This window comes from Erpetoichthys calabaricus, chromosome 10 (genome assembly GCF_900747795.2).
Source record: "Erpetoichthys calabaricus chromosome 10, fErpCal1.3, whole genome shotgun sequence".
NCBI classification, from domain to species: domain Eukaryota; kingdom Metazoa; phylum Chordata; class Cladistia; order Polypteriformes; family Polypteridae; genus Erpetoichthys; species Erpetoichthys calabaricus.
Window position 1 is genome coordinate 23784715 of NC_041403.2, and position 21897 is coordinate 23806611.

At 41.1% G+C, this 21897-nt stretch overlaps 1 protein-coding gene across 2 annotated transcripts in view; it reads right to left on the minus strand.

Moving 5' to 3' along the window:
- Positions 1-11081: 11081 nt before the first annotated feature.
- LOC114658898 (BMP/retinoic acid-inducible neural-specific protein 3-like) overlaps positions 11082-21897 on the minus strand; it is a 662885-nt gene continuing 652069 nt past the window's right edge. For both annotated transcript variants that reach the window (XM_051932809.1, XM_028811008.2), the window contains one exon: positions 11082-12544. In XM_051932809.1, the coding sequence (XP_051788769.1) occupies positions 11428-12544 (1117 nt within the window). In that variant the 3' untranslated portion in view covers positions 11082-11427. The remainder of the gene's footprint in view (positions 12545-21897) is intronic.

The window sequence follows — 21897 nt, forward strand, 5'->3', positions numbered from 1 at the left end:
AAGTGCAGCCGAAAACCGAAAAGAATAATGAAAAGTCAACGTGGCTCAGTGGTGCATGTGTACTGTAGCAGAGATGAAAGCGAGTTGGTGAGTTGTTGCGTCCGGGCACATGAGCAGGCACTTTGAATGCCTTGAGAGCGTGGGTGGACGTGTGCTCGAGTTGGTGGGCGTGAGTTGGTGGGCTGGGCTTTGTGAGTTGACCGACATGGCTATTTTTTGCATATCCCATGGTTGTCTTCTGGCAGTGTGAATGCCTCGAGAGACAGGCTGTCCTTGTTTGGTGAGTTGTTGCAGTTTGTGAGTGCATACAGCGATTCACATCCGTGACAAACATGATTTTTCTTAGATGGTCCTGTCACGTCCACCCTCGCACTCGAAGCATATACACTGCCTGGTCATGTGCCCACTCACAAGAGCAACTGACAGAGACCCGCCCACCAACTCTAAGACCATGGGATACCCCTCGCAAACTGTTTTACACGCTGCATACAGCGATTCACATCCATGACAAACAAACTGTTTTGCATGCTGCATACAGCGATTCACATCCGCGACAAACATGCCTCTTCTTAGATGGTCCTGCCGTGTCTATCCTCGTTCTCGAAGCACACACACCGCCTGGTCATGTGCCCGCTCGCAAGAGCAACTCACGGAGACCCAGCGTGTAAAACAGTTTGCGATGGTGGATGTGGTCGTGCGTCATAACCAAAAAGAATAATGAAAAGTCAACATGGCTCAGAGGTGCATGTGGAGTGTAGCAGAGACGAACGCGAATGACGCCCCGTGTTGTGAGTTGCTGCATTCGAGTTGGTGGGGGTGGCTCGGCGAGTTGTCATCGTATCCAATGACGCCGTGTTTTGTGAGTTGCTGCATCGGGGTTGGTGGGCGTGGCTCTGCGACGTCGTATCCAGTGGTCTTAGAGTTGGTGGGCGTGGCTCCGTCCTGCGCGCTTCCATGGGTGTCTTGCTTGAGCTGGCGGCGGCTTAGTAAATTATATATATGGATAATGACAAGGTAAACAACTCACAGCTGTTAGTAATGTGTGGCAAAATCATTTATCTCAATGGCATCCCTAGTGGAATTACCGGTATTTATCAAAATGGTTATCTGCCTCTACTGTCCAGTCACCCTAATTGTCCAAGACCTGGAATGTCATAACTAAAAAAAACGTGCTGGACGAAAATGGTTTTCAGATTTGGAGTCAGCAAGTGAAACCTGTTAAAGTAAAGGTGAAAGACTCCCAGTAACAAAATGCTTGTTGACCAGTGTAATTATAGGGGTGACATCATTTTCTCAATTTGCCGAAAACTGGAAAGATGTGACATACTAGGTTTTTCCATAGTTGGTGAGAAATGTATCTTAGTCCCAAACATTATGAAGGGCACTGTATTTATGCAAATGATGCATAGGGATGTGTCTCGTGACTTTGTTTTATCCCTTGGTATGAACAGAGAGAGATTAAGAAACTACAAGAACATACCAGTCCCTTGAAGGAAAAGTAGGTCAAGTTTTCCTTCACCAAGTATATCAGTATGGATTTTTCATTTTTGAAGACAAATAAAACTGAACACCGCTCCACTTCTGTGCTCCTCTATTTGTTGAATGCTTTGGAAATGACTGTATGGCCTGTTCCCTTTCTTTATGTGTCCACTTAGCTTTCTCCTGGGTATTGTTGTAAAAGCCTTTCCTTAAAGTATCAAAAAAGATTTTTTTTTCTTACTTTAATGTTTTATTAACACCTTCTTTAATGTGTTGACGAAAAAGATTCCTATGATTTAGCATGCTGCTGATAATTAATGGGCAGCACAGTGGTAGCACTGCTGCCTCGCAGTAAGGAGACCTGGGTTCGCTTCCCAGGTCATCCCTGCATGGAGTTTGCATGTTCTTCCCATGTCTACGTGGGTTTCCTCCCACAGTCCACAGGCATGCAGGTTAGGTGTATTGGCGATCCTAAATTGTCCCGTGTGTGTGCCCTACCCAGGGATTTGTTCCTGCCTTGCACCCTGTGTTGGCTGGGATTGGCTCCAGCAGACCCCCATGACCCTGTGTTAAGATATAGCGGGTTGGACAATGACTGACTGACTGATAACTAATGTTATTTAAGTGTGGTTACCAAGTGTAACTCTTAAAGCCCTGTCACATACAGAAATTTCCAGCGAATTTCATCCACAGATATTATTTTTACTGTATAACCTTAGTGAGACAGAGGCAGTCATGGTGCACTCCCATGATGGTTTGTCATGTAGTACGACTCTGTGTAGGCAGGCGCTGATAACCAAGGAGTGCTCAGCAGAAATCAAATGCATGCAATGTTGAAATGTTTTACATACCATGACAGAATGGAAAAACAAAAAAGGGCAGATATTGCAGTTGAACTTGCCTTACCTGGAAAGCATTTGTACATTCCTGCGGGAATCATTATTTGATGTATTCTTCTCTCTTGAAGGAAGCTCTTCATGTCTTTAGCGCAGTGTGTGCTGGCTGAATCCTAGACTAGCAGACCTCTTTGGCTGCTTCGCATAACAAGTGGCAGCATTAAATCGACCGACTTACTTATAACTTTTTCGGTTTCAAGAACATAAATGCCTGAAACATGTTCAATCTTATCCTTCTTGCCCTTAGTTATGATTAGAGGTGGGGCTTTATTTCCATCCAGATGAATTGCCAAAATACAGGTAACACGTGCACTTTCATAACCAGTGGAGGGAACATAGACTGAGGAGGCACTCCGCTGATCAATTGTCATATCATCCAGACCGGAAGGGACAGGCCTTCTAGGGCTCTGTTGCCTTCAAGGGGTGGTTCAGCGACAGCAGCCCATCTCGTTCTGGGGTGGCACCAAATTTCTTAGGTGAGCCTGGAAGCCAACCCTCTGGCGCACATGTGTGACAAGTGGTGTGGAGAATAGCTTTTGAGTACACACAAACTGTTAGACCTGTTAGGCACCAAAACTAAATGACTGAAGTATGAAAAAAGTACATCTGGTTTGATGAATCTTCATTTCTGCTGAATCATATATATGGAATTTACCATAAAAAGCATGAATCCATCCTGCCTTGTGTTCATGGTCCAGTCTAATGGCAGTAGTGTAATGGTGTAGAGAATGGTTTCTTTGCACACACTAGCCCTCATTTGTACAATTATGCCACTGTGATGTAGTGGGGTCTGTGAGATGTGAATTTTAATTGAATAAACAATCACCACAGTTGAGATTTCAGGAGGAACATGGGTAGAGTGGCAGAGGAGGTGAAAACTCATTTCAGCTGCTTGTATTCGCGATCTCGTTCTTTCGGTCACTACCCATAGCTCATGACCATAGGTGAGGGTAGGAACATAGATCGACCGGTAAATTGAGAGCTTTGCCTTATGGCTCAGCTCCTTTTTCACCACGACAGACCGATGCAGAGCCCGCATCACTGCGGACGCCGCACCGATCCGCCTGTCGATCTCACGCTTCATTCTTCCCTCACTCGTGAACAAGACCCCGAGATACTTGAACTCCTCCACTTGGGGCAGGATCTCACTCCCAACCCTGAGAGGGCACTCCACCTTTTTCGGCTGAGGACCATGGTCTCGGATTTGGAGGTGCTGATTCCCATCCCAGCCGCTTCACACTCAGCTGCGAACCGATCCAGAGAGAGGACACTGCAAAAAGCAGTGACCCAATCCTGAGTCCACCAAGCCGGACCCCCTCAACACCCTGGCTGCGCCTGGAAATTCTGTCCATAAAAGTTATGAACAGAATCGGTGACAAAGGGCATCCCTGGCGGAGTCCAACTCTCAATGGAAACGGGTTCAACTTACTGCTGGCAATGCGGACCAAGCTCTGACACCGATCGTACAGGGACTGAACAAGTCTTATTAGGGGGTCCGGTACCCCATTCTCTCGGAGCACCCCCCACAGGATTCCCCAAGGGACACGGTCGAATGCCTTTTCCAAGTCCACAAAACACATGTAGACTGGTTGGGCGAACTCCCATGCACCCTCCAGGACCCTGCTAAGGGTGTAGAGCTGGGCCACTGTTCCATGACCAGGACGAAAACCACACTGTTCCTCCTGAATCCGAGGTTCGACTATCCGACAGACCCTCCTCTCCAGAACCCCCGAATAGACTTTTCCAGGGAGGCTGAGGAGTGTGATCCCTCTGTAGTTGGAACACACCTTCCGGTCCCCCTTCTTAAAGAGGGGGACCACCACCCCAGTCTGCCAATCCAGAGGCACTGTCTCTGATGTCCATGCGATGTTGCAGAGATGTGTCAACCAAGACAGCCCTACAACATCCAGAGCCTTGAGGAACTCCGGGCGTATCTCATCCACCCCCGGGGCCCTGCCACCAAGGAGTTTTTTGACCACCTCGGTGACCTCAGTCCCAGAGATGGGGGAGCCCACCTCCGAGTCCCCAGGCTCTGCTTCCTCATTGGAAGGCATGTTAGTGGGATTGAGGAGGTCTTCGAAGTACTCCCTCCACCGACCCACAACGTCCCGAGTCGAGGTCAGCAGCGCACCATCCCCACCATACACAGTGTTGACACTGCACTGCTTCCCCCTCCTGAGACGCTGGACCAATCGATCAAGTGTAAAGTGTAAAAATCGATCAAGAAATAACAGAGTTATAGTTGAAAATAATTAAGTGGCAATAATTTTTTGGCCCACGGTGTAGTGTGTTGCTCATTAATTCCGTCAACAACAGACCAGCAGCAGTCAGTCTCCCGGCTACCACTAAGACTGAGCACAGTGGACTGGGAGTTGTCCGCACTCTGCAGCTCACGAATGCCGGGATGGGGCAGAGTTCATTGACGTCTGTGCTATTGACAGCACAGGCTGGTGTCAATTTTCCAACTGGAGCAGAGCTCGGTCCAGTCGGCAGTCGGAACATCAGTTGTTTGTGTTGAAAGCCTTGTACGAATGGCCAAGTTTGTCAAACGACGGAGTTTGGCAGCATCATCAGACAACAGCTTTGAACAGCAACTTGAAATTGCAATGCGTCAGTCTGTTGCATTCTCATTATCTGTGCCAAGAAACTGGATGCATCAGTAAAAGCTGAAATGGCGGTGGTTCAGAGCAATGGCAAGCGTGGGCGTTGTTTAGAACAAGTGTATCAGTATCTGATGACTGTGCCACCTACTTCAGAAGAGGCAGAGTGTGCTTTCTCAGCGGCTGGCGTACTCTGCATGAAGGTGCGCTCTCACTTGGATGACTGCACGCTCGACACGTTGTGCTTTCTACACTCTTATTACCGCAACTAACTAAATACATGTAATTATATGACAGCATGAACTGCTTGTAGTTAAGGTTAGTATTTTATTGGTGTCAACATATTGCAGTAGTTTTATTAAAAATAAGTGTTGCTTGTTTTAAAACTGTTCACATGTGAGATGCCTGTGCACTGTGTCATTCCCTGGAGCCCGGGAATGACATGCGGGGTTCCTGAATTCCCGGGAATGGATAAACCCGTCCGGGAATGGATTCCCTAATGTGCACTTCTGTGGGATTGACCTGTTCCCTTATAAGCGCTATATAAATGTAATGAATTATTATTATTATTATTAGCACCGGAGTCATATGATTACCACACCTGTGTCCCACAGTAGTTTAAAATGAACCTGAAGTGCGAGAGCAGGGAGGAACAAGAATAATAACTTAGAGAAGTATGGGAGGTTTAATGAAACTAAAACTAAGAAGAAGACCCAGTTCTGTCAGAGTGAAGGCAGGCAGTTGAATGTGGACGAAAAATGTTCTGTTTTGAGAAGCGATTGAAGGGTAGAGGTTGCTTTATTTGAACATCCCTGGAGAGCTGGATTGACCATGAGTTTGTGAAGTCTCCTGTGGACGCTGAGGGAATGAATGCGGGAGTAAGAGCAAGGCTTGGCATGGTGCCCTGCAGAACACTGAAGGGACTGGTGTTACGGGTCCTGATCCAGAATTTAATGGTTGACACTGCCATGTCTTGCCCAAGGCGTGGCATTGATTGCCAGCAAACAAACCGACATTGGGCCCATGTTGTCATACATAATGGCCCTATGTAGGTAACCAACAATGGCTCAATTGGGATTTGCACATCGGTGCAACACTAACTTCATGTGTGCAAACAGACAGGGAAATCAAATTTCATCATGAACCTGAAAAACATCCATCCATCCATTTTTAATATCCGCTTATCCAGGGTAGGATTGCAGGGCACCTGGAGTCTATCCCAGCAAGTTATGGGCACAGGCAGGAACAACTCCTAGACAGGGCACCAGGGTGAACATACTCACACACAAAGCACAGGGTCAACTTAGCACCACCAGCCCACCTAACCTGCATGACTTAGGACTGCGGCAGTCAAACCAGAGCACCTGGAGGAAACCAACATTGACACGGGGAAAACATGCACACTCCACACGGGGCGGGGAGGACCAGGGATGTGAACCCCATTCTCCTTAAAGTGGTGCAGCAGTGCTACCACTGCACCACCCCTTACTGGGCCTTTCCTTGAAACTTTTTAGTAGTTTTTTTTTAATTAATTACATAAATTATGAAGATTTTCAATGTATTAATTAATAAGAAAAGAAATACAAAAACACAAGACTAATGTGGCTTTAAACTATTTATTCTTTAAAAGCACAAAATGCCTATGCATTTAATGGTACCAGTCCAGCTTTTTGTTTTGTTTTGCGGTGTTACAACCCTAAACATGAAAACATTGCCAATAATAAATAAAAAACTTGGCCAATATAAAAACAATACTTTTTGAAGTCATTTAACTCATACTTCTATAATCAAAGTCTAAAACCCACTGACAAAAATAATTCACCACGTTACTTACTCTGCAAACAACATTAAAAATTGGGAAGCTAAAGGGCAGTGATGACATCGGCCAGTGCTACCAAACCATCACTGGGTCAATGAGGGGCTTACTGAACCTGAACTTCCAAGCATTTTGGGCCACTAGAGGAACTTTGCTCAGGGACCCCTTGTATCAGACCCCACATTGGGCCAGTGTGGTATTTAATTGGGTTCTGCCCACTGGGGTCCACCATACGCATGTTTGGTGGCCCCTTGTAGTAGCCCCCACATTGGGCCAGTGTAGTATTAAAATGAGTTCTTCCAAGCACAAAATGTCCATGGTCTGCCAACAGGGGGCACTGTGTGCATGTTTACTATGGCCTCTTGCAGAAACCCCCACATTGGACCAGTGAAGTATTTAATTGGGTTCAAAAGCCCACACTGCCCGTTGTCTGCCAACATGGGGGGGGCGGGGGGTTGAGGTGTGCATGTTCGCTATGGCCTCTAGCAGAAGCCCCTGCACAGAGCCAGTGAAGTATTTAATTGGGTTCTGCCCACTGGGGTCCACCATACGCATGTTTGGTGGCCCCTTGTAGCTGCCCCCATATTGGGCCAGTGAGGTGTTAAAATGGGTTTTCCCAAGATCAGACTGCACATAGTCTGCCAACAGGGAGGCACTGTGTGCATGTTTGCTATGGCTTCTTGCAGAAGCCCCTGTGCTGGACCAGTGAAGTATTTAATTGGGTTACACTGCCCATAGTCTGCCCACAGGGGGCCAATGTGTGCATGTTTGCTATAACCCCTTGTAGCTGCCCCCATATTGGGCCAGTGAGGTGTTAAAATGGGTTTTCTCCAAGATCAGACTGCCCATGGTCTGCCAATACGGGGGCACTGTTGGCATGTTTGCTATGGCTTCTTGCAGAAGCCCCTGTGCTGGACCAGTGAAGTATTTAATTGGGTTACACTGCCCATAGTCTGCCCACAGGGGGCCAATGTGTGCATGTTTGCTATAACCCCTTGTAGCTGCCCCCATATTGGGCCAGTGAGGTGTTAAAATGGGTTTTCTCCAAGATCAGACTGCCCATGGTCTGCCAATACGGGGGCACTGTTGGCATGTTTGCTATGGCTTCTTGCAGAAGCCCCTGTGTTGGGCCAGTGAAGTATTTAATTGGGTTACACTGCCCATAGTCTGCCCACAGGGGGCCACTGTGTGCATGTTTGCTATAACCCCTTGTAGCTGCCCCCATATTGGGCCAGTGAGGTGTTAAAATGGGTTTTCCCAAGATCAGACTGCCCATGGTCTGCCAACAGGGGGGCACTGTGTGCATGTTTGCTATGGCTTCTTGCAGAAGCCCATGTGTTGGGCCAGTGTGGTATTTAGTTGGGTTACACTGCCCATAGTCTGTCCACAGGGGGGCACTGTGCACATGTTTGCCTGGTTAGTCGATTCAAATTTGGAAGAGAATCCCCAGTCGCACATGAGTGACACAAGCCATCTGAGCAGTGCATTATCTTATCTTTACAGACTTAAAAACAAATCTACAGTATAAGAAAGCACTATATTGTATCTCTATTACTTTTATTTTTGTGTTATGTAAGTGTGCATTGATTTATTTTCAATTACTATTTTTGGGTAGTCGATTTTTCATTCCTGCTTTTAACTATTTCTAATTTACTTGTTCTTTTCTAGCATCTTTTTCTTTGACATCTTGTTAAGCATTTTGAGCTGCAATCTTTGTATGAAAATATGTTGTAGAAAGAAATGTTATGTAATGTTTGATCTTGTGTTCAGTTTTTGGCAATATTCTACTGTTACTAGTTCAAGCAAGAAGGAATTTCGAAGCATTGTGCACACATTACAGTAAACCTGAACTTGCAAACTTGTTAAAGGCAGGCCAGTCTCTTCCTAATCAACTGCCATGTCACTATATATGGATGTAAACCTGGTTTCTGAAAATCAGGGACCAAATATCTCCAGAACACTATGCTGTTTTTTTGCCTTATTGCTATGGATAAGATTTTTTGTCTTCAGGATGTGATTTTCGAGATAGTTTAAATCTTATTCTACCAGGACAATATGAAGGTACTGCAGTGTACAAAGGCTGTTTGTCATTTTCTTCACACAGAGGAGCAGTAGTGAACCAATTTCAGAATGCTTTATGTTGGGCCTGGGCAGGTTTTCCTTGGATACTTCAGCTTTCATTCCGCATCTTAAAGGTATACAAGGTTAATTGGCAAAAATAAACTTGAGTTTTTCTGAAAGGCATCTGTCTTGGGTTTGTTTCCACCATTTTCCCTATGCTGCCATAATAGACACTGGCTACCTAATAGGGCAGAGGGGTGTCTCTGTGACTAAGGATCTTCACTGGTATCTGGAAGGTTGCTGGTTCAAATCCCGTTACTGCCAGAAAATATTGGGCTCATGAGCAAGGCATTTAACCTAAAAATTGCTGTAGGCGTGCTGTACATTAGCTGACCTTGCACTCTGACCTCCAAAGGTCATGTGAAAAGACAATTTTCCCCTGTGCGATTAACAAAATATGTCAAATCAAAAAAATCAAAATCAAATAACCCAGAACTGGATAAGCAAATAAGATAATGGATGAATAAAAGTTAGTTAGGTATTTGTATAATCAATATCAACTGATAAATTAAAATTACAAAATAGCATGGTAGAGTATGGAACATTACAGAGTTAAAAATCTCAATTTTCATATTGAGATTAGATATATGATATATTGAGATTAGATATTTTGGAGAATCTAGGTGAATAGAATTGGTAAGTGTAATGGGTTGAAGGGCCTATTGTCATCACAATTGTTCTAATGTTCCTATATACAGTATACTAGCTAACTCCGCAGCTCTGCCCACATAGTAGTGAAACAGGACAAACTTTAAAAATATTTTTAAAAAAAAAGTAATTCTGGCCAAGTGGAAGGTAGGTACACTCCAACGTCAAATGTTAGCACTGTATCTGATCGTGTTCAGCTCTGACAGGAGAAAAGCATGTGGCCATGGTATCTCTGGCAATCAGCAGCTACCCTCTAAAACACACATAGCTGTGATCGCTCTCTCAAAAACGTCAAACATTACTCCTTAACATTCTGTAGATGATAATGTCTGCTGAACAAACAAGTATCGCTAGCTAAGCGGAGGTAAGGTACACTCCAACATGTGGCAAGAGGTAGAGCGACTTGAACGAAGGCTGGCATGTGAGTGAGGAGGGTCCCGCCCGCCCGCCCGTCTCCCCTCAGCCCACAGCATCTCTCTCAGATTTGCGCAAATAAATTGGTACCGCAAGCAAGCTATGATACTTAGCGTGATGATAGAAATAGCAAAATCAGCTGGAATATTCAAGCAAATTATATAAAAAAAACCGATCTAAATCCATTAAGTAGTTCTCTCGTGAAAAGCAGACAGACATACAGACGTTGGATTATATATATAGAGAGGGATGTGAATTATAATCCTAACTTTAAGGTCAAGTAGTTATTTCAGATAAGGAAGATAGCAGTCTGGGTGTAAAAAAGATAGACGTTTTGAGGTAAGGAAGGAGGCGTTTCAAGGTGAGCTTGTTATACTTAGTGATCATGCGGCCAGAAAGTGGAAATGTTGATTAGCACATGCAAGTAAGAATTTCATATACATGTAAAAATATTGACCCTATGAACATATGAATATGTAAGACATAACATTAGAACAGACCATTCAGTCAAACAATCCTATCCACCTACTTTGTCCACAATCATATCGAATCGATATCTAACAGAGTATATATATATATATATATATATATATATATATACATATATATTGTCAAATCAAGTATTGTGAACAGTGAGTGCATTGACAGGGTATTGAATTTTATCTTGGTATTCACAAATTCTTTTTGAAGTCATTTTAAGCCATTTATACCTTTCATAATTTTAAAAAGGTCAGCCATGTCTCCTCTTGATTTTGGTTTGTCTAAACTGAAAAGGTGTTGCTTTACCATTGGATTATAGCGATTATCAAAAAATGGCTATCTGTTACCAAGTAGGCCTGTTGCTGGTTGTTCATGGAAGCTCATTCTTCTTTAATTGTCGTTTTTTTTCCCCCCAACTTCAAGTTGTAGGCTACTGCCCTCTCTGGTTGTTACTTTGACTCTATAAAGACCCTTCACATTTTCCCAGATGATGTTGTTCATCACAGGGTGAGAGTTACGTCTCCTTTTAATCTCCGTTTGCTTACAGACACTGGGATATCTCATCTTATCTTAATTTTGTTAAAGAAAAACAACAGGAGAACACAATAAAACACCCAACAAGGCAAAAGAGTTTAAAATATTTCTTCCATATTTATAGACAACAATAAAAACTACTTTTGTTTATGTGTTAACAAATTAGTAGGACGAATACTTTACATACGTCATTTTGCCTTCAGTTGTATCTTTAATAAGCACTCGGTATAAAAAAGAAGAGACAGCAAAGGCTGAAACAATTCAGTAAACTACAATTTGGGATTCCTAAAAAAGTCAGGCCTTACCATAGGACATTTGATTTTGACTTCTATTAATAATTTAAAAAAAGTACTATGTAACAGGATGTAAAATGTGTTCTCTTGGTTTATTTGCTGCTTCGCTAAACTGAAATTAAAAAGGGACTTGCAGCCGTTACATTCTAAGTACATAATTTGGTGGTTTCATATTCGACCGGGTTTGGTAGTTTGGTATTGAAAGTCTGCAGATCATTCAATATTCTCATAACTTCACTTGTCGATAGTTTAAGTCGATGGCGAAGTAAACATGAAAAAAGATCCAGTTGCTGTTGTCCAGGGGGTGAAAGTCTGTTGACCCGGTCTCTGATTTCCAGCAGCTGCTGCAGGGCCGAGTCCTGAGATCCCTGAGTATATGGATAGTCCAGCTGTAGGATTAAGTCCTGAATAGCTTCTGGGTCAAAGTGCATACTGTATCCAAAGACCTGCACGTTATTTATTTTCATATAACCCAAATTCCTTGCAGGATCTAAAAACTCCAAAGGTTCATAATAGACACTACTGTTTGCATGAAATCCGGGCGAGCGGATACGACTCCTCAGATAGATATGAACAGTTTCAAAAAACGTTTTCCATTTGTTGCCCAATGTTAATGTCCAGTTAAAACAGTCCAGTGGTATATCCATCTTAGTCCTTTCCCAGTCTGGATAGCTATTCTGATTAATAGGCATGTACCAGCTTTCCGAATGGCTTCCACCAAATGGGTTGATGTAAACAGAAAGCACTGGCTCCAGCGTGCTGTTCTTGGTCAAGCAGATCTGCATAGACATCCCAAGGAGCATATGCACAAGGTTGGACTTATACTTGTTACTCTTAAGGGTAAGCAGCATTCTTTTACGCCAGGATGGATCAAACCAGTTGTTGAGGCGCATGTCGTTGCTAATGAAAATTGCATGAACGGCTATTCTGCTGTCGCGCTTCTGAAGTAAATACTTCAACTCCAGGTCTTGCAGGTCAGTTTCAAACCCAATGTAGTGCTCGGTGGAGTCAGGAACTTCTGGTTTACAAATCCCTTGGCTCAACATATATCCTGGGTTACAATTTCCACATCGTGTTCGGTTATCATATGAGCAAGAGGCACAAAATGATCCATCTCCCACAGTACAGGGGATGACTCCTTGACAGTTAAGTTGGTCATAGGGACAGGAACAGCTTCTTGTCACCTCAGAAAATGTTCCGATGTGGTTGTTTTCACTGCAGTAAAGAATGGACTGAATATAACGCCACCAGTAATTCACAGACCTGTGCAGAAGAAATAAGAAATTAGACATTAATTATCATGAATACAAGTTTATACATTGACTCATCTCATTATTGTTAAGGTCAACTATATTATCCCTGTTCTGGAAATGTTCTTGAATATGACTCAGGCGCTGCCGAGAGTGGCAGCCTTTTCAGCAGCTCCGTGTACGACTTTATTTTTCTACTTTTATTTTTCTCTTTTTTATTGATCACTCCTATCACTTTATTTTATGTGGATTTGTTCAATGGACACACTTACTTTTACAATGTGGGGCATGGATTTTTATGTGAATTTCCCCTTGGGATTAATAAGGTATCTATCTATCTATCTATCTCTATCTGAAACTATCCCTAACCCTAACTTTAGTCTTGTACATTACAGTTTAAAAACAAGTTAGAAAATGTATAAATGGCATAACATTCTGGTGTGTTTGAAGGCTGTGTAGCCTTTAATGATTTAGTACAGTGGTTCCCAAAGTTTTTTGATTCTTGACGCCCTTGCTGAATCCAAGTTTTCCCAAGGCACATAGTTAAATTCTAATTTAAAAATAGAAATAGCCAATATTTTTTTTTTAATTAAAGGGTTATGTAAAAATAAGTAAAACATGTCCTCATGTCAGATTTTTGACTGCATTATTATATGTATATTACATCGAACTAGGAGCTGGGGTATGGAGGGTCCTCCCTTGGAGTTTCGTACACTCTGTTCTAAATATATTGTGAGGATGTTTGTTTTGATCAAGCAATGTTTTATTAGATGGACAACCTGTTAAAACATTTTGACATTCTTCATTTATTTATTGGGACACATAGCCTGAAATCAGGACTGTCCCTGTCACCTGGGCGTCCGGCCACCCGAGTAAATTACAGTGACAGTCACTACTGTCCTATCATTTTAATGTGTAGATAATGGAGCTATGATGTTGATTTAGTGTAAGTAAATAGCAGAGCTGTAGCATAGGTGGTGCGAACTCTGCACCTGCACCAGATGACGATCTTCAAAGAATGACGATCGATGACGTGGTTGTTTTGGGTTAAAAAGAAGAAAAAAAATGAATAAAAACATTAATATCACTGAGTATTAGTAACACTTTTATAGATATTTCCTTTTACTTTTTATGATTTTGTAAATAATTTGCACATTGAAATGTGTTCGTACCGTATAGGCTTTTACTATCACAGCCGAATTATCGGAAATAAAAATGCAGTTCTAAGTAAAATAACAATGAGAATGACGCACTGCTTGAAAACTGGCAGGCTTACAAATTTAGGAATAATATCCATCGAACATGAAGTCACTTCTCCTTTCGATTATATCAGTATAATTCAAGAGTTTTCCACATGTAAAGCTAGAAGTATACCGTTTTGAATGTTTGGTTTTTTTCTTTCCTTAATTGTTCTGTATTTGCATTGTTGCTATTTTGTTAATTTTTTGAAAATATTGTAATTTTTTTGTTAATAAAAAATTTTACTTTGCGCCCCTTCCCCCTCCACACCAGGAGGTTTGATGTGTACAATCTGTATTTATTGACGGTTTTGAAGAAACTTGATATCTTAGTTCTAAATACAGTCCTTTGACGCTAATTAGATTTTGATTAAGCTTGATAGGGAGCAAAGATTTTGACTTTTACCCACGGCCGAATTTTGTTCTGTCCTGAATCAATTGTAATTTGTTTATGTAAATAAATAAAATTCAAAAATATTTTTCGTTTCTTTGTGAATACAATAAATTTGTTTAATCCATTTTGACTGAAGAAGGGCACTTATTTTCCCTTTCGGTAGCAGGTGTCATTTTTGCCACACTACAGCTCTGGTAAATAGTACTGACTAAATGTTTATTGGCCTTGTGCACAATGACACAAGCCACATGGTATTTCATTCATATCCAAAATAACTCTAGTGTCATAAGAAATATAAGAACATAAGAAATTTGACAAACGAGAGGAGACCATTAGGCTTGTTTGTTTAGCTCAGGAGTGGGCAAATTCATTCCTGGAGGGCCGCAGTGGCTGCAGGTTTTTGTTCCAACCCAATTGCTTAATAAGAAGCACTTATTGCTCTAGAAACACTTCTGCTTCATTTTAGTTATCTCCCTCGTTAAGATTATGAACCCTTATTGCATATTTAAGTTTTAAACAGCTGCATTCTTGGTTTTTAATTGCTCCTTATTAGCAATAAGATGCAAATGACAAAAGAAACCAGCAGTTATCCATTTTGCTTGTTACCCTTTACACCTGTGTGTATTTATCATGCACTATTTGGTTTAATTAAATACTTGGAAGGAAAGAGAAGAGAAAAAAGTGAAGGATTGAGAATTACCCATCCGTTTTACACTTCAAAATATTTGGATGATATCCTTAGAATGGAAAAAAAAATCTAGGATATGAGAATGACTTGACATAGCAGAGTTAAAGCACTAACAAGCCATGAAATGTAATTATTGGCAAGGATTGTTTTCTAATTAAGCAACTGGGTTGGAACAAAAACCCGCAGCCACTGCGGCCCTCCAGGAATGAATTTGCCCACCCCTGGTTTAGCTAGGGCGGCACGGTGGCGCAGTGGTAGCGCTGCTGCCTCGCAGTTAGGAGACCCAGGTTCGCTTCCCGCGTCCTCCCTGCGTGGAGTTTGCATGTTCTCCCTGTGTCTGCGTGGGTTTCCTCCGGGTGCTCCGGTTTCCTCCCACAGTCCAAAGACATGCGGGTTAGGTGGATTGGTGATTCTAAATTGGCCCTAGTGTGTGCTTGGTGTGTGGGTGTGTTTGTGTGTGTCCTGCGGTGGGTTGGCACCCTGCCCGGGATTGGTTCCCTGCCTTGTGCCCTGTGTTGGCTGGGATTGGCTCCAGCAGACCCCCGTGACCCTGTGTTTGGATTCAGCGGGTTGGAAAATGGATGGATGGATGGATGGTTTAGCTAATAGCTAAGCGGTCCCAACATCTCATCCAGATTTTTCTTAAAGGTTGTTAAGGTTTCTGCTTCAACTCCATGGCTCAGTAGTTTATTCCAGAGTCCCAAAACTCTTTGTGTATAGAACTGCTTCCTGGTTTCAGTTTTAATTGTACTTCCCCTTAACTTCCACTGATGTTATCGAGTACGTGATTCATCCTTAGCTGAAAGAATGTTACTGGATCTACTTTACCAATGCCTTTGATGATTTTAAACATCTGTACTGAAGTCCAGTGCACATGCAAACATCCAGTGACAGAAACTTCCCACTCCGCACACGCAGTCTGCTGGTTATTCACTCACTTGTATTGGGGGTCTGTTTGCCATCACTAGTGGAGAACGAAAAAGGGGGAAATATACAAGATGGTGTAACTGCTGTCAAGGTAAAACTGAATCGGTGAACTAATTTGTAGTTGAAGTCACACAGAACAATCCTCTATTTTAAGTTCTCAAATTCACCAATGTGATCTGTGTGAAATACCTCAATGAAAATGGAACGTCTTGACAAATTTCCTTGAAGAATTGAGTGTCCCACATTTCAGCAAAATTGATCCACATTGGGTTGAGTTATTTCTTGTTGACAGACAGATGGACAGATAGACAGATCGATAGACAGACAGATAGACAGACAGGCATGGTTATCACAATAGTTGTTTTGTGCATTATATGCAAACACACCTAACAAGTACGAAAATGTATACATGGCATACCATTCAGGTGTACTGGCAGACTTGGGAGCATTTTTACATTTTTTGTCTCTTCATCAAAGAGTTTGTTATTACAATTTTGTTTAATATATATTTTTGGAACATATTCAAATATATCAGTGATTACAGAGTGTAATTACATGTCATGGTAGTGTTATATAAAACATGTTTATAACAACATCTTACAATATCATGTGGATGAAACTGCCTTCATAGACAGCAGATTTCAACTCAAGGAATGAAGACTCCTGTCTTGTTAGTTATTGGATACGAAAGATCTGTGGCTAATTGTAGTTCAGATTTTTTAAAAAGAAACTGTAGGAGATCTGTGAAAATCTGTGCTGAAATGTCAAGCTAAAATTGTTGGCTGCATCGAAACATGATCATTGTGGCACTTTTAAATTACTGTGTCAGAGAAATATTGAATCATTACTACTTACTGAAGCAGTGAGGTTATTTTTAGTGTAACAGAAATACTGAGTGCTCTGCATAAACTACACAAAAAGATATTTGGAAAAGACTGAAAGAGAAAACATATTAAGAGATGTACAAAATTTGTTAACCAGAAGGCAATTCTATCTTTTGTCAAAACAAAATGGGCAAAGCTGAAATCAGAATCAAAAGTTAGAAAGAAAGAAATCTTTTGAAGCCAGAAAACTCAAAAGAACAATCCATAAGACAGCCAAGGGTTTTTATCCAGTCTTGCGTAAATTAGAACTAGAATGGGCAATCTTTATGTAGTTGTGTTGATGATGTCAACTTCATGCTGCCCCAGTGAATTCTGGAAAATGTCGACGGCATAACAAACAATATGAAAATATAAAACATAAACAAAATGGTATCAAAAGGTAATGAAATTTTTAACTTTTTAAGAAAGCATTTGGGTGAATAAAATAGTATAAAATAGCAACGTCCATTGTTTAAACAAAATAGCATGAAAAAATAACATAAAAAATTACTTTTTGATTAAGCCTTTTGGTGAATAAATTAACATAAAACAGCAGCATCCACTGTTTAAATAAACTAGAGTCAAAAATAATGTAAAAAAAAAATGTACTTTTTAACACTTAAATCCCTGAAGCCTACGAAAAAGTTCGTAATCCCAGGCCACCTTAAATTCCTTCGCACCTTTCCATCAGCATCTTTTGTTTTGCAAATGTGTCGATCAGCACAAGCAGCAAGCAGCCTGCTATCCCATCCCCCCCAACAACAGAGCTGAAGTCAGTAGCAAAATTCTCAGAGCTCAGGACTCTTTATTTGGCAGTGAGGTGCCTGGAGTTGTATTGGATAAATAATATATTGTTATTTGGAATATATACATGTGGGGGGTATTTTTCGTACGTCGTTTAAATCATTCGAGATCAGGTGCCTCATCTTGGATAAGTTAATGCCAGTGACACTCATCCGGGATAGGTCGGTTTTTCAAACGCAGCCGTGTATTAGATTAGTCGAGCTGGATCTAATCATACGAGATGAATGCGTGCGCCCGCGCTGAGTGAAAAGCCCATATATATCGAGTCTAGAAAACATGATCAGCAAGTCTTTGATAGACTGTAACAAAATGACAAAAGAACGGCCGCATTTTTTTTTTTCACACATGCGGCACAAGCCCTTTTATTCGAAGGACATGAAGAATTTCAAAATTTAATATGCACAAGGGGTAACACTGCAAAAGCAGCCCAGACCAGAAAAGACGGCTGGCAGAAAGTGGCCGACAAATTAAACGCTAAGTAGTGTGCATTGTACTTACTGAATGCAGCGTTTCATTTCCTATGTATCACATTAATTATTTTTTAATATGTCATAATTCCAGATCAAACGTGAGCACAAGGAGAACATGGGAACAGGTTAAAGTGAAGTACAAGAATATACTTCAAACTGGTAAATATTGGTATATAACTATTTAAAGAATTGTTGACATAAAGAATCATATATAATATAAAAAAACATTAATTTTAAAGCTAATGAGAAGGCAGACAAGCAATAAACAGGTGGAGGTCCACGCGGTCCAGACCTAACCCCTGCAGAAGAGTTGGCTCTCCAGCAAAATGCCCATCACCCTGTTTCTGAGGGCATTCCAGGGGGAAGCTCTTCCTCAGAACCAGTGGCAGGATGCAGTGGTCACTTCATTTCAGGTAAAGGATGGTCATTGCATATATTTGTCCTCCATGTGTGCCATAGTTATGTTCCATATAGCCCTCTTTTTTGTTGGGTGAGTTGCAGGGAATGTCATATCCCTAGAACCTGTGTCTGACCAACGAGATATTGACAAAGGTCAAATATTTCATGAAGACACGGTGTCTGATTATTCATCAGGAGGAGAGGTACATTTTCCAAATAATGTTTGATCAAACTCTACTCTGATCAGTCCCATGTGCTCCAATCACTGGTAATGAGAATGTTAGGCTGATTGAGATTCTTCATGGAACTGTGGGTGTTTTTGCCTGCGTATTACCTACCTGCAATGGCATGAAACACCTCTTTTATTGTCTGCACATGCAGGTGTCCAGGAAACACTATGAAAACCCGAAGGAAATATTTCAGAGCCAAACAGACTTTACGAATTGCCTGACAAACTGCACTTTTAGTTAGATTTTCCGCATCGCCTACAGTATATAAAATAGTGCCGCTTGTAAAAAACCTCAAAGCAATACATACTGTCTGTGTGGTTGTGAGAGCCCGACTTTGCCTAGTTTGACTACAAATATAAGGTGCTAATAAATCTTTGAGGTACAATATTCCCCCTCGGCTAAAGCGGTATCTTTCGAAAAGAATTTCCTCCGGGAGCAATAAAGGATCTTGCCGATCGCGCAGAACCCTCTCTATATGAAATTCTCTTCTTATAATTTGTGCACCAATATCAATTGGTCGCTCATTCATGAACGGCGAAGCCATGACTGGATGACTTCCACGCACCGTCACTGATTACGTGTGTAAACTAATCCTTGTTTACGTAGAACAAACCTGCTCCGAGCAGGTTTGCGGATTAGGATGTGTTGCTATGACAACACTTCCAGCAAGAGTTTCGAACAAAAAACCGACAGATCCAGGATCAGGCCAAATCGTCAACAATTACATCCGGCTAAACGACTAATCCATGTACGAAAAATACCCCCGTGATGTGTGTTCTGTCTCTACAACAATCTGGGGAAGTGTAGGATGACAGGACCTACTGAACACATAGCTAAAACTGAAACTTTTTCCATGTTATACTAATAATGACGTGAAGTGTATAATGTGTGAAGACTTTACTCCAAATATCAAATAAACACGTGCGTTTTTATTCAAGAGTATAACCAAAGGAAAAAAAATCAATAAAAAACAAATAAAATAACGTAAAATAGCAGCATCCATTGTTTAAACAAAATGGCATCATAGGTAAGGTAAAAAAAAACCTTTTTAGTTAAGCCATTTGGTAAATAAATTAACATAAAACAGCAGCATCCACTGTTTAAATAAACTAGGGTCAAAAATAATGTAAAAAAAATTACTTTTTAACACTTAAATCCCTGAAGCCTATGAAAAAACTTGTAATCCTGGGCCACCTTAAATCCCTTTGCACCTCTCCATCAGCGTCTTTTCTTTTGTAAATGTGTCGATCAGCACAAGCAGCCTGCTATCCCATCACCCCCACCGATGGAGCTGAATCCGTCGCAAAATTCTCAGAGCTCAATTGTGTTTATCTGGGTGTGAGGAGCCTGGAGTTGTATAGGGTAAATAATATATCGATATTTGGAATACATGTATTTCATGTGTGTTCCATGTCTACAACAATCTGTGTAAATGAAGGATGACAGTAACTGCTGAACTCATAGCAAAAACAGAAATTCTTTCCATGTTATAGTAATAATGGCGTGAAGATGTATAATGTGTGACGGACTTTAGTCCAAATATCAAATAAACGTGCACTTTTATTCAAGAATATAACCAAAGAAAAAATATCAATAAAAAAATGAATAAAATAACATAAAATAGCAGCATCCATTGTTTCAACAAAATGGCATCAAAAGGTAATGTGAAAAAATTAACTTTCTAATAAAGCCTTTGGGTAAGTAAAATAGCATAGCATAGCATCCATTGTTTAAACAAAGTGGCATCAAAAAAATAAAGCAAAAAGATAACTTTTTCTTAAAACCTTTGGGCGAAAAACAATCTGCAGAAATGTATTCTTTGTGCTTGAAAAATACCAAAAAAGACTCCCAGAGGACCATGATCATAATAAAAAAGTGCACAAAAAATTAAAAAAAGAATCCATTCATAACACTGAGTAGTCACTGTAGCATAAAGTATCACCGAGGTGATCTTTCATACATTTCTACATAATTTAAGTTGCATTTATTTTTAACCTTTATGGACATGAATGTCAAGTCACCTACAGCACTTCAGTTTTAAGGAGAAAGAGAAGTGAGGTGAATTTTGAACCCAAGTCTCTAGAGCTGTGAAGCAGATGTGGCACCATGCTAGCCTTTGTCATAGCTAATCCATTATTGTGTTTCCCTCATTTCAATTTTTGACAAGCAGCAAATATATACAATCAATAAAATTGTGTACTGGAATTTTGTGGACTTGGAACAGCAGTTCAAGCCAGAAGCAAAGGGTTAGCAGATGAATGGAGGTTATGTTAACATCTGACGAGAATCAAAACAGGCTTATCACATCTTCTACAGAGAGATCATCTTGCTCATACTAAGTAAAGAACACGCAGCCCATAAGTTACTGTCTCCTTAACAACACAGCAGATCTCTTTGTTATCGGAGATACAATGAGTGTTATCAGTTCTTATCGGTCCCATAGGAACAGGCAAGTAGCTAACAACTAAGCCTGCTGGAAGGTGTAAGAGGTTTATTATCAGTGACTTAATGAGTGATAAAAAAATCCTTGCGCATTAACATGCTGTAGGAGCTCAGATGTTCACACACTGAAGCACTAGTCACAAAAGCACAAGCATTCATGAGTGCCATTTGGAAATGTTTCACAAAAAACAGAAAGATCAAGTCCACAGCTTTCTCCTTCCAAGAAAAAAAAATGCTCTTTTTAAATAGTGTACGTTTAAAAGCAGCAAAGTGCAGGGGAGGTTTGAGATTAGTTGAAACGCTTCTAACGTTTTATTATTTGTCCCACACTAAAAATAGTAATCAAGATGACAGTACAGCCATTTACACTGTAAAACCAAAGCGATAAAACAGAAAGCTTTTTCATATTCCAGAAACAAGACTGTAAGTCATATTTATATCTTATTTCTATAGAGAATAATGGCATATTCAATACGGGGTTTATGCTATAATACAAACATCTAAGGGAGTAATACACAGAGAAATAGCCAAGCAAACAAAAGCAAAAGAAAGTCCTGCTTCCTTGTCACCTTTTTGTAATCTGTCATCTCTCTCTCTCTCAAGTCTTTGCCAAAAAGTCTCCTGCACACTCCAGACCTTTGTGTTATGTTTGCAATATGGACATTTTACCAGTGTGTTCTTGTGTGACTTAAAGTGTTTGGGGTTAGAGGGTGACTTTCTGGTAGGATTAATGGTTCGGAAATAAACACCTTTCTGAGACAAACTGTACCTGTACGCTCTCGTATTGTATGCAACACTTTGTGGCAGAGAAAGTCATAGATATACACACATAGATGATGCACTGACCACTGGTCTTATTAGTGGCTATGTTGGGGTAGTCAAGATGCACTGTATGGAGATCTTATGTTAAA